Source organism: Lepisosteus platostomus, chromosome 5 (assembly GCF_059453375.1).
Source record: "Lepisosteus platostomus isolate fLepPlt1 chromosome 5, fLepPlt1.hap1, whole genome shotgun sequence".
Classification (NCBI taxonomy): Eukaryota; Metazoa; Chordata; class Actinopteri; order Semionotiformes; family Lepisosteidae; genus Lepisosteus; species Lepisosteus platostomus.
Genome location: NC_142615.1, coordinates 17,766,830 through 17,779,829, shown reverse-complemented (window position 1 = coordinate 17,779,829; position 13,000 = coordinate 17,766,830). Strand labels below are relative to the sequence as shown.

At 34.6% G+C, this 13,000-nt stretch overlaps 1 protein-coding gene across 3 annotated transcripts in view; it reads left to right on the top strand.

Moving 5' to 3' along the window:
• Positions 1-12,798, top strand: part of LOC148664338 (guanylate-binding protein 5-like) — a 30,770-nt gene extending 17,972 nt beyond the window's left edge. For all 3 annotated transcript variants that reach the window (XM_088631488.1, XM_088631490.1, XM_088631489.1), the window contains exons 8-9: positions 4,701-4,780; positions 10,931-12,798. In XM_088631488.1, the coding sequence (XP_088487614.1) occupies positions 4,701-4,780; positions 10,931-11,686 (836 nt within the window). In that variant the 3' untranslated portion in view covers positions 11,687-12,798. The remainder of the gene's footprint in view (positions 1-4,700; positions 4,781-10,930) is intronic.
• The last annotated feature ends 202 nt before the right edge of the window (positions 12,799-13,000 follow it).

Below are 13,000 nucleotides of genomic sequence, written 5' to 3'. Positions count from 1 at the left end.
TATTGGAGATTGCTCAGTGTGGAGTTAAATAACCTAGTGAACAGGATGTGCATCTATTAATTGTGTTGAAAAAAGCCTTTCTTGATTTCTCTAGTTCCTAGTTTCTCTATGTTCCCTTTAAAATAAACGATTATCCCACAATGCTGTGTACTACATGGCCAGTAGGGAAACTAAAGGGAAATTTTAGTAGCTGAGCATAAAAAGAAGAGAAGCATAAAGCGTGTGATGGTCATAAACTATATTAATTTAGGAACTGCATCAGAGATATTTTTTTAACTGCATTACATTGGGGAGAATCAGTATAGCTTACATTTATATAGAATGTATAGAAATACATTTTTCCTGCATCAAAGTTTAATTCGTTCAGATTCCCCTACATTACAGCCCCAGTGCTGCAAGGTAGCAATGCTAACCACTTCACCACCATTAAAAATGGATGGATATCTTAGTTATCTTTCTAATTCAGAGGTTTGCATGCATAATTTAATTTTGAGAGCCACTGAGACATCTGGTACTACTGTTGTATTTATGAAAAAAAACATACAAAAAGCATACTAACAACTGTGCCATCCTATTCCTTAGTTAATACATTTTATTTTTATAAACAGTTAACATTTTTAGCAAAATATTTTGAATTATATTTACCCTATTTTTTCTTTAATTTTGTATTTAACTTATTTTATGATAGAAAGATTTAATGTACATTTGAACAATAAAAATATGGTATTACAAGATGTGGGGAAAAGTGCAACAATTTATTACAGTGCTAAATTTAATATTATTGATTACTAATAGTTTATGCTAACACCTAACTTTCTTAAGTAGATGTATTAAAAACAGGTGGGTAGCTGCATCAGCATGCATAGGCTGCAAAGGAACAAGTAATAGGTTTATTCCATGCTGAAAAAAAGAAGAAAGAGAACACAACGTTTCGGCCGTGGAGCCTTCTTCAGGTCTTGACACCTGAAGAAGGCTCCACGGCCGAAACGTTGTGTTCTCTTTCTTCTTTTTTTCAGCATGGAATAAACCTATTACTTGTATTAAAAACAGGTTTGGCCAGCCTAAGAGGGGGGGTCAGCTGACACTCCTTCATACACTCAAGTGAAAAATTAATAATGCCAATATAAACGTCAAATTCTCTCTCGCTTTGGCGATTTTGAAAAAAGTATTGAAACAAGAGAGTGAGTGTTTTTTTTAATTCCTGGTGGAATCGGGCTTCCATTAGAATCAAGTAATAGGTTTATTCCATGCTGAAAAAAGAAGAAAGGTACACATTCCATAAGAATCAGCACCCTTATATAGCGCCTTTATATAGCGCCTTTAAAGGTGGCTTCTCCTTGCACTTTGACAGATCGTCTGTAAATTAATTTTTGATTTAAAGTTTGACAGTAAATGTTTATATTGTAACGCATACAGCCTCCATTTCTTTATAACATTTTTAAAAATCGTTTGCGCAGTCTAAGGGGGGGGTCTGCTCTCATTGACAGCTGACACTCCTCCATACACTTAAGTGAAAAATTAATAATCCCAATGTAAACATCGTATTTACAATTTGTTGATAATAAAAATGTTAAGTTCTCTAAAGCTTTCTCAGTCACGTACGATAGTTTACCCATGGAGCTGTGTAAGCATGCGAAGGCAGCAAAATATCAGCTAAATTTGAAGTTGTGACACCGAAAATATTATTAATAACCTTTTAAATCTGAAGGGAGATCTAAACGGATCCCCACACGATCAGAGGGCAAGACGGTGATTACTCATTGTTATTAAAAAAATGACTTAGATTCGAACATGTTGTGATATTTAGAAATATAAAAAAGTCAATTAATTGTCCATAATATTGCTATTTTATTTTTTCAAAGAAATGTTTGTTAAAAGAAAATGCATAGCACTAGCTGGATTTGAACAGCCAACCTCTCACTTAGAAGTCAGGCACTTAGACCATCACACCACTCACATGATGAGTGGAAAATTAAATATTTTCGTTTTCAAAGAATGTGGACCAGGGTAATACTTTGAGTTTACAGCTTGTCCAAGGTCATTCGTTATGAATACTATTAGTAATATCTTTGGTAAAGACTTTGATGGCGACAGCTCAAACGCTGTACATGAGAGGTTGAGCTTTATTAGCTCCACCTTGCGGAAATTCCAGATACTATTATTTTACTTGCGGTACCATGTGGTATTATGCAAGAATATACGGTATTAATACAGTATTATACGGTAACTTGAGTTATACCGCGACAAGCGTTATAACGCAGTATCGCCCGGTTGTTTTGAATGGCTGCTTCTGTAACTCCACCTGGCGGTTTTATAAGGTGATTCCGGATACTTTTAACATAATCTAATTTCCAAGAGGTAAAATGCGGTATGACCTGAAATGAATTGTTATGACGCATGTTTGATGCAACATGCCCACCGCGTTGTACCGCAGTGTACCCCGCTTATTTTGAATGGCTGCATCTGTAGGACAAAATATTTAATCTCTGCATCAAAGCATGAAAAATGATGTTGGAAGCCTTTATCATTGGATAAATTGAAAGCACTGGTCAGTTGAATTTACAGATTATTTTAAGAGCTCATCTCACATTGATTGAAACACTTGTGTGTGTGTTTTTTTTAAGTATGAATACTTATTCAATCAGTTATTTTCTGGTTTATATCCATAATTCATTTGGCAGGATCTGTAGAATTGGCTACACTTTGATATTATAAAGTATTTTGTGCAGATCAATGGCATAAAATCCCAATTAAATACTCAATTATTCCATATAGTAACCCAATAATAGATAAATATATCCAACGGGAGTGAATGCTTTTGATAGATAATGTATTAATTATATAAATAATGAGAAAGCAGCAGAGTGAATTCTGAGGTTTACAGAAATATTTGGGCCATTATTTTGAAGAAATGACTTCCATCATCACCATCAGAATGACAGTGACCCGAAACACACCATCCCAGCAAACCTCGAGTTATCTCAGCCAGTCCAAGTCAAATCCAATTAAGCAGCATTTAATATAATGGGGGGGGGGGATAGAAAGAATGGACAAAACTATCCTGTTTTGCTCATTAAAACATCTTATTAAAGCATCTCAAGTGATTACGTTTTTAACTTAAAGTGGATGTGTCTCGGTACTTATGTTGACTTGAAATCAATGGAACACAAAGTAAGTTGTTGTTATAATCTGATCAAACGTATGCATAACTTACCCAGAAATAACATATGGACGATTTACCAGGAATAAAATAACTCCCCAGAGTTATGCAAGATTTACATAAATCCAATATTATGTAAAATCCTGACCTGGGCGAAATAAAGACTTATTAAATATGAATTTTCTTTTAGCTTTATTTACACATTTTAACAGACAGCCTCCAAGTAAAAACCAAATGCTCCTACCTTCTGAAAGTACAAACTGAAAACCTTGAAAAATGGGCTGAATTATTCTAATTATTTCCATAATCTTAGATGTAGAAGTCAGACATGTTGGTCTGTAATCACACTTGGGTCAGTTTCCTCACTCTTGGCTGGGCTCTATACTGGCAGTGAGCCTGACTGGAGCAGCTGTTGGCTCATCAGAACCCCTTCACTGCAGAATGTTATTGTGCTCTTCTGCCATGCCTTCCTGATTTTCTTGTTGAATAACCTCATGCCTTATAGGAGAGTCAGGGCAAGCTATAGGATCACCTTGTATTCTGCATTTTACTGAATACTCTGGTGAGATTCTGCCTTGTTAGAGTATTCATTAATTTTAATTGATTAAAAAAACAATGTAATCATTTCGTACAGGTTAGTAATTTTTAAGTTAAAATAAAGTTTCCTTAACTCAGTATATCTTGTGGAGAAGGGGACACAGAATCTCAGTCTGGTTACCAAAAAAAAAATTGTTCAAATATTTAGTTGTAAGTTTACAGTTTTCTTTCCTACTGATGGCAGAGCTGAAATCCGATGGAAGTAGATCCCAGACACAGTCCAATGTTTTAAGCAAGCCTTCCTTCAAGCCAATTGAAAAGCAGTTCAAAAGGCTTACACATTAAGCACTAATACCTTCAACACTGTGCTATGGTTTACCTGTTCTAGAGAATTACCTTTATCAGTTCATGTGATATGAATGTCATGAATGTGAACTCAACAATCTCTCCTTTCTGGTGTGAGATAATAGCAATTTATTTAGGTTCTAGGACTCACAGAATACAAAGAGATTTCACTTCTGACAGCTTAGTCTTTCCTGTTGTACATGCAAAGATGTTCTTTCTATCCAAGATCCAAAACTGTATGAGATGTATCCGATTTGTTTGACTTTTAGTGCTGTCCTAAAATTATACAATCATTATTTTCATTTGAACTAACCTTTCATTTTTTTAATAATCCTGTCCTGTTGTATATTGAATCGACAAAACACTGTGATTAATGAATACAAAGTTTTGCTATATTTTACTGGTGCTTGTACTGTATTACAGGGGTTGTCATGCATTAAGATTCCAAAACAAAAATAATTTAAAATTTCTGAAATTCTCACTGAACTTAATGAACATAAAAGGTATCAGTCATTCACTTGAGAACTACACATGTGTTTATAAAGACACATTTTCTAAAGATTGTGTACATCTTTAAACATTGATATTCACAGGCTAAGTTTTTTTTTTAACGTGCTTTATGCTGTTGGAGTAAAGCACTTAAAATGTTTTCATTTAGGGTCTGATGATATAAGCAAGACTGTGTTTTCTGAACTTGGCACCCTTCACCTGGACCCTTTGCTTAAAGACTCCTTGAAGGTAATTGTCATTAAATTAAAAACTTCTTATTGAATTGTTTGGTCCACCGGTTTACTGAAAGACCTGTTACAGAATAGTGGTACTATTGATACAGATGCAGCCATTCAAAATGCGCGGTACAAACCCGCGGTATGGTAATCTACCCACAAGCCACCGCAGGGCACCGCGGTAAGTGATTGGCTGGCCAAAATGACCGACAGGGGCACTCGTGGTGCATTGGTTGGTAGTGAAAAGATTTATTTCATTTAATGTCTTTACTGTGCACATTTTAATCCGCTTAGTTTTGAATATTTATATGTAATTTTACCACTAAAGGGAAATTTCAAATTAGCTGAGCATAAAAAGAAGAGGAGCATAACGCATCTGAAGGTCTAAAGGTTTAATCTAAATTAAATATTAATTTAGGAACATAAACATTACTATATGTACGTAAACTGTACTGTGTATGGCTGGTCTTGGTAGTTTAAAGAAAAAATACACACCAGTCTTCCATTTCTCCCTAAACATTTTAAGCATGAAAGTTTTATGAAACGGTACCCAAATATGTGATTGCTGTATAGGATGAATTTTAATCTTAAAAAATTATTTAACACGAAAATTAAGCTGTTTACATCTTCCGCCTGAGAACAGTCACCCGTTGCTACCCAACGCAGAAACACAGCCACTAACTAGCAAAGAGAGGACATTAGCTAGCCAATATGATAAAAAAATAAATGATTATTTTGTTTATTTCTTTTGCACATTTATTTGAACATTTCCATCGATTGTACAAGCACTTGTAAACTGTCCAATCCCTAGTTCATCAGGCATTTTCTTTTATACTGCGGGCATTCTCCCGGTCTGGTGCCGGTCTGTGTCTTCTAGGATATAATGCCAGCGAACTCTTGTTTTTATGTCCACTATAACAGACAATCTCCTTTGCTTTTAACCGAGCGTCTAACCCCTCTGATTGGAGAAAAAAGACGTGCTGGTTTGCTATACATACTGTACCAGGAAGATGATTTCTTTCTATTCGAAACGTGTATTTTAAAAGTTTAAGAAGTAAAAACCTTACAGCGTACACAGATTTCTAAACTGATCAGGATCGTTATCTTTGTCTTATCCATAATGTTCACCACTCTGTCCAGCAAATTAATAATAAACTTTATTTTATATAGCATTTTAAACGAATAAGTAATTACATTGCTTATAAACCTAATCACTTTTTCTACATAAACACAGCGTACTTGCTCTCTGAAAATGCTTTTTCTTTTTATTTAGGCTCAGATTTCAACTATAGATCGTATTATTATAAACTTTCTTGGAAAAATGTCTTTTATGTAAACCATGTTTGCTATTAATTCATTTAGGGCTAGAATATGTTCATTGTCTTCCAATCGAGTCGAGTTGACATTAAAAGCTTGCCACGCCCGGACTGTTACACCAACGCATTAGCATGTTAAAGCGATTTCATTGAGAAGCCTAGCTTTCTTAACTAGTAAGTACTGTACTTCCTTGGTTTTGGAGGGGGAGGTGTCTTTCGCTAGAAATCTCGCCCCCTTCTACTTTGAAAATACCTGTGAAACCGGTTTAATTTGTCACAGCCAGCCCTCCCGCAGAGAGAAGGGTTGTACTCGTTAATGTCTTAGCCGGAACACATCATTATATCTCATTTTGTATTTCTATAAAAAAATTGTTTGCCCAGCCTAACACTATTGTTGTTACTGTTTTTATCCTGTAAAGCGCTTTGAGGAGCACAGCTTTCTCACCACTTAGATTACTTGTTGATACCATCCTTACACAAAGCAGAAACTTCTTGTATTTTCCGATGACATACAAGTGGAAAGATTACAGATTTTAATCGGCTTTTTTCTGAACCAGGGAAAATCTGATCATGTTTCTCTATAACAATAAAAAACTTTATTTTACATATCACCTTTAAAAGTGGCATCTCAAAGCAATACAGTAGATGTAAACCACAGATTACAGAGTAAATACCCAGACAAACGCAAACGCGTTTTTAATAAAATTATTTTATTCATTCAGCAGAGAGAGCGTAAAACCTGGGCGTAACAGCTGTTCCTATTTCTGATCACTTGCTCTCTGGATAAACGTCTCACCTGTCCTGTTCTTTGTTTTCCTAATTTGCTGATTATGCCTTCTGCGATCCACTCCTGCCCTCACACCTAAAGAAGACTATATTAAATTTCTTTGCGCGGTCCATTGTGCAATTAACCCTTGTATGTGCTGTCCTTAAGGTGATATCACATAAAGGTGATATGTAAAATAATGTTTTTTATTATTGTTATAGAGAAACATGATCAGATTTTCCCCGGTTCAGAAAAAAAGATCTAAAGTATACTAGTTTGTCACTAGTATACTTTTAATACAGTCTTTGCTGTGCTCTTGGGGATCCTTGTGATATTTCGAGCTCTGGTTGAATGATAAGTGTCGCAGTTTAAATAATTTTCGTAGTTAGAAATTATGAAACGCTCTGTTAAAAGCAAGGGAGTTTTTATGTCCGTTGCAGTAAAAGAAAATGCCTGACAAAGTAGGGCTTGGACAGATTCCAAGTGCATTTTTGCAATTTACGTTGCATTGTCCATTGTGCTGCTGTAATACAGTTTAAATAATTTAAAGTCTAAACAGTATCAGCTTTATTTATGGGTTGCAATTTTAAAAAAGCCAAAAAACGCACTCAAAATGCAATTTAGAGCTTTCTGGCAAGAGGAGACACCCAAATTAATAATGTAACATGCCACTGTTTGTGCATGAACAAGGTTATACTGCTATTTCCTTAGATACGCGATTAAAAAAAACATTTTTTAATCCCCGGCAGAACACATGCCATAAGAATCAGCGCTTTTATATATCGCCTTTAAAGGTGGCTTCTCAAAACGCCTTACAGGATAAAAACAGCAATAACAGCAACAACAACAATATTGTATTTCATTGCACTTTGAAAACCAAGTAATACCTTAACTATATGTGCAAACGTTTTATGATATGTCGCTGTTGTGAATGTCTGTGGAGTGTATCTTATTTGCCTGTCTGTCCTGGCTCTCTCGCTCGCCCTCCTCCCTCTCTCCCTCAATTCAATTCAAGGTGCTTTATTAGCATGACAGATGGATACAATCAGTGTTGGGTATTTACTTTGCTTTGAGATGCCACTTTTAAAGGTGATAAAAAAAATCAAGGCTTTAATTTGCTTTAACTCCGCAAGTCTGAGTTCTCGTGTCTGTCCTATCCGAACTTGAAAGTATTACAATATGTATCTTTATAGCAGGTGGTGTACAGCTTTTTAGTATAGATTACACTTTTCTAAAATGTATTTAAAAAATAAAAACGATTACAATCTAATCTTTCCACGTTTGATCCCAAGATCCCAAGAAAAATAAATCTAAACGGGGAGAAAGCTATGCTGAAAGTTTATTAAGATACTTAGAAGACAAATATATCAATTTATGTTGCATTTGTCTGATTGTGAATCAAAAAACACATATATTTAAACCCGCGTTTGCGATTTAAATCAAAACGCGATTTAAATCAATATAAATGTTTATATTGTAATGCCTAGGTGACTATTCATTGTTATTAAAATGACTTAAATTCGATCATGTTGTGATATTTAGAAATATACATTTGTTTGGTGCGAGTGAGGTTTTATTTAATCTCTGACGCAGGGAAACGTTTCATTTTTTCAAAGAAATGTTTGTTAAAGGAAATTCATGGCTCCCATGGGATTAAATCACAGACTGTGTGACATGGGAGTCAGGAACCTAATCCACTGCACCACCAGCAAGGTCACATGCAGAGTGCTGAAAAAGCACTACAGAAACATTATCAACAGACAATGTACAGCGTGCATTATTCTTGTGTTGCGGTACATGAATATAATTATATCGTTATTAATTTCTTTAGATACGCAATTCCATATAATATTCCCTTTTAATCAAATTCTAAAAGTATGCTTGTTGACTCCGGTATCACGTTAGTTAAAGACTTCGATGCTTAAAATGTTTAGGGAGAAATGGAATATTGGTTTGTATTTTTTCTTTAAAGTACCAAGACCAGCCATATACTGTATGTTTATGTTCCAAAATTAATATCGTTTATGGCCTTCACACGCGTTGCAGTATGCTCCTATTCTTTTTATGCTCAGCTACTAAGATTTCCCTTCAGTGGTAAAATTCCATATAAATATTAAATACTAAAACGGACACCATAAAGACGTTTACTGTAAATCTTTCTACGACAGACCAACGGACCACGAGTGTCCCTGTTGGTCAACCAATCACGTACCGTGGTACCGCGCGTCATCGTGCCTCACAATGCGCGACGCCGTAGCCAATTACCTCTGGTACGTGTCTGTACCGCGCACTTTGAATGGCTGCATCTGTATGTTTTCTTTAAAGTACCGAGACCAGCCATATACTGTATGTTTAAGTTCCAAAATTAATATCATTTATGGCCTTCACACGCATTACAGTATGCTCCTATTCTTTTTATGCTCAGGCACTAAGATTTCCCTTCAATGGTAAAATTCCATATAAATATTCAATACTTAAACGGGCACAGTAAAGACATTAAATATACATATACATACTATATACAGTACAGTTTGCATATGGTAATATGTTTATGTTCCTAAATCAATCTCTTTTATGAGCATGTGAAAGGCATGGTGAATCGATTCTCAAAAATTACTGTACTTTGCATGATTGGAAACAAATGCGTGATTGCGAAATGCTGTGGTGTTACTTTTACAATACTTTGAATTTACACTTACAGCTTGTCCAAGGTCATTCATTATTAATACTATTAGTGATATCTTCGTTAAAGACTTTGATGGCGACAACTCAAACATGAGAGGTTGAGCTTTATTAGCTCAGGAAATTCCGGATACTATTATTTTGCTTGCGGTATTATAGGAGAATTTACGGTAACTCGCGGTAAACTGCGTAAAGCGCACCACAAAATAATGCGGTATTGCCCGCGCATTTTAAATGGCTGCATCTGTATATAAATCACAACGTCTTTCACTAGTACAAACTTATGTGCAAAAATTGCTTCGGAAAATAAGATGCACAACATAAAGCATTGGAGAAATGCAAGAACACATTAAGAAACAGTCTCATGACTTGAATGATCTCCTAATTTTGCAGTGCAGTGTTTTGTCACTGTCACTTATTAAGTAGACCACAGATTTTGCTTTTAATTATCTTGCAGTCTGTGGGAGAAATTGTTTTGAAATTGGAATTTACATGAGCTAGAGTTTACAGTTTTTCAGGGTTGAACCTAATTTACTCTCCAACTTTTTTGGAAAAAAGCTAAATATTTTAGAGGCCACAGCACACCATATTTATATATTAGTGTAATAAAAAAATGTATATGCTTTTGTATAATATGGTTTAGTCATAATAGATATAATAGGTCATGATTTTAAACATTTAACTCACAAAGTAAAACAAATATCTGAATTTCACATTAATTAATCTGTGGAAAGATGTCAATACTTTTCTGAGGATGAATTAACAGACATAAACTGTTACACTAAGGAGAAATCAGCTGAATGGATCTACTATCACTATCTTACCATCATCACGGATTCACTGAATAATACTTTAGGTTCTTTGTCATTTTTTCCAAAACTGTAATTTATGATGTTTTAAATGAACACAACAGATCTGGTAATTGCATCTTAACGTAAAACATTTGAAAACACATAAAACTAAATCAGTATAAATATTTTATTTTTTTATTATGATAGCAGTTGGTACACTATCAAAAAACTAAATAAACTGCATTTACCTTTTTAATCACAAATTGGAAAAACAAATTAAACCTGAAGGCACATGAAATCTGGTAGATATGTTCTGGATGTGGGTAAATAACGCAATGAGAAACCTAAATATAGTCTGATCAAGAACCATTGATCACAGGACCATTTTCAGGGTCCTGTTTTGTGTGTCGAAGTACATGAGATATCAAATTGGTACGAATAAGATACAATGTTTTATTATGTAGTAATATTCTGTAAATGTATACTAATTGTATAATATATAATATCTAAAATAATTCTGATTCTTCTAGAGGTTGTATACAACTGTGTTCCTTTATGTTTAGTACAATGCATTGTTTTTTTTTTCTAATTTCTGTGTCTTTCAACAGAAATTCACATATTACACAGTCCTTCTGTACCACAAAAAGAAGATAGAAATTGACAACTTTGTGGGATCTATGAAAACCCTGGCAGAGGGCATTGAAAAAACCCACAAGGGCACTGCAGTAGGCAGCATTGTGGGAGCTGGTGTTGGAATTGCAGGATCAGCTGCTACTATTGGTGGGATACTACTTGCTCCTTTTACTGCTGGTGCCTCTTTAGCACTTACAGTTGGAGGGGTTGTTGCAGGAGTAAGCGGTGGTGCCACTGTCCTAACCTCAGATATCACTAAGTACTTTGTTACCAAGAACAAGACAGATGATGCTAAAAAAATTCAGGAAGAAATACAGAAACACATGAGGGAGCTCCAAAACATAATTGAATATGTTGGCCAAATGATGAAAGTATTTAGAGAAGATCATGCTTCTTACATTGAAAATATGGCAAATAATATGCTGTGCCAGTGCTTCCAGGCTGTGAACTTACTTGGGCCTTTAGATGACATTATAGCTGCGGGGGCCAGCGTTGCAGGCCGCGTTGTCAGAGTGGCTGGTGGAATTCTTGCCGCAGCCACCATGATTTTTGATATAATAATCATTAAAAATAAAGCAAAGGAATTCAAAGATGGTTCTGAAATTGCTAAACAAATAAATCATTTGATAACAGATGTTGAAAAGGATCTCAATCGAATTGATGAGCACATACAAAAGTTTCAAAAACTAACTAGTACAATTTGCTGTGATAATTTTGAAGATCTTGCTTGACCTATCAAAAACAATGATTAAAAGAAATTACAAAAGGAGTAAGAGATCAACCGCACAAATTAAGAAAAAAAAACACAAATCGAAAAGTACAGGAAATAATGCAGTAGAACTTCAAAATACTGTAGTATCCACAGCATTCGTCCACCCAAATTCCATGTAGAAGTAAAACAATCTTAAAGCATATTTGGTTCACAGTAAGATTCAGTTTCTAAAAGACACTTTGTCATGAAAGATGTCAATATCCACCAATGCAAATACGTTAATCGATGCACAGCACTCATCATGTTCTATTCACTGAACCTTTATGAATACTGTAAATAAATGAGTTAGTTATTGCATTGAATGTATCAAATGCTACTAAATTGGAAAACAACACAATGCATTCAATTCAATGACTGTAAAATAAATGCAAATCATTCAAATTAATACTACAGCATTTCCAGAAATTTCAAAAGTGATAATCAGACAAGCGAAGACATCAAAAGAAGAGACACGGTGTACGATACAAATGCTACAAAAGAAAGAAATGAGACTCTGGAAACTGTGTGAATGGATAATCTATTGTGAATCATGATGACACCATGCACTGAACCTTTAAACAACACTGCACTGTAGTCAGAAGGCTGCCTACACATCTGAAAGAGGACTTGCTATTACACAAAAAATTGAAGTCATTTAAGTCTGATAAAATCTTAATACAAATTGAAATTAATATTTAATATTCTCCTCTGTAATGACATTCAGAAATACTTCAGTCATGTATTTTGGATACATACTACCTGAACACAAGTTTAAAATTGTGTATTGAATATTGTTCCATTTCTGTTTAACCTAATTCAGATGTCTGTGAATAGAACATGCTTTATTTTGTAGCTTAGACAGATCGCTGTGACTGAATGTATACTGTTTTCCTCTGTAACATGTTTAATGTGTTTTTTAATAAGATATAAATGTGGGAGGTGGGAATGTAAACCAAGATACCCAGCCATGTTGTTAAAGTGGATTCATTGGCTATTTTCAGGAAACAGCTGGATGGAATCCTCAGATTATCTGTTTTTGATTATTGTTTGATGTTGTTAAATAAAGAACTATCTTTGAAATTAATAACAAAAGTATATGTGCTTTTTGCTGAATAGTTAATTCACTCGTACAACATTAAATACAGTGCTCAAGCTGATTTTGACATTTCATCAAATACAACTAGAATGGGGTTTTGTTTATTATTTTAATTATAATTTTGCCATTGAGACATATTTTAAAAAAGGCATCTTCCTCTCTTACTGTCTCTTCTTGTAAAAAAAAAACACTTTCTCC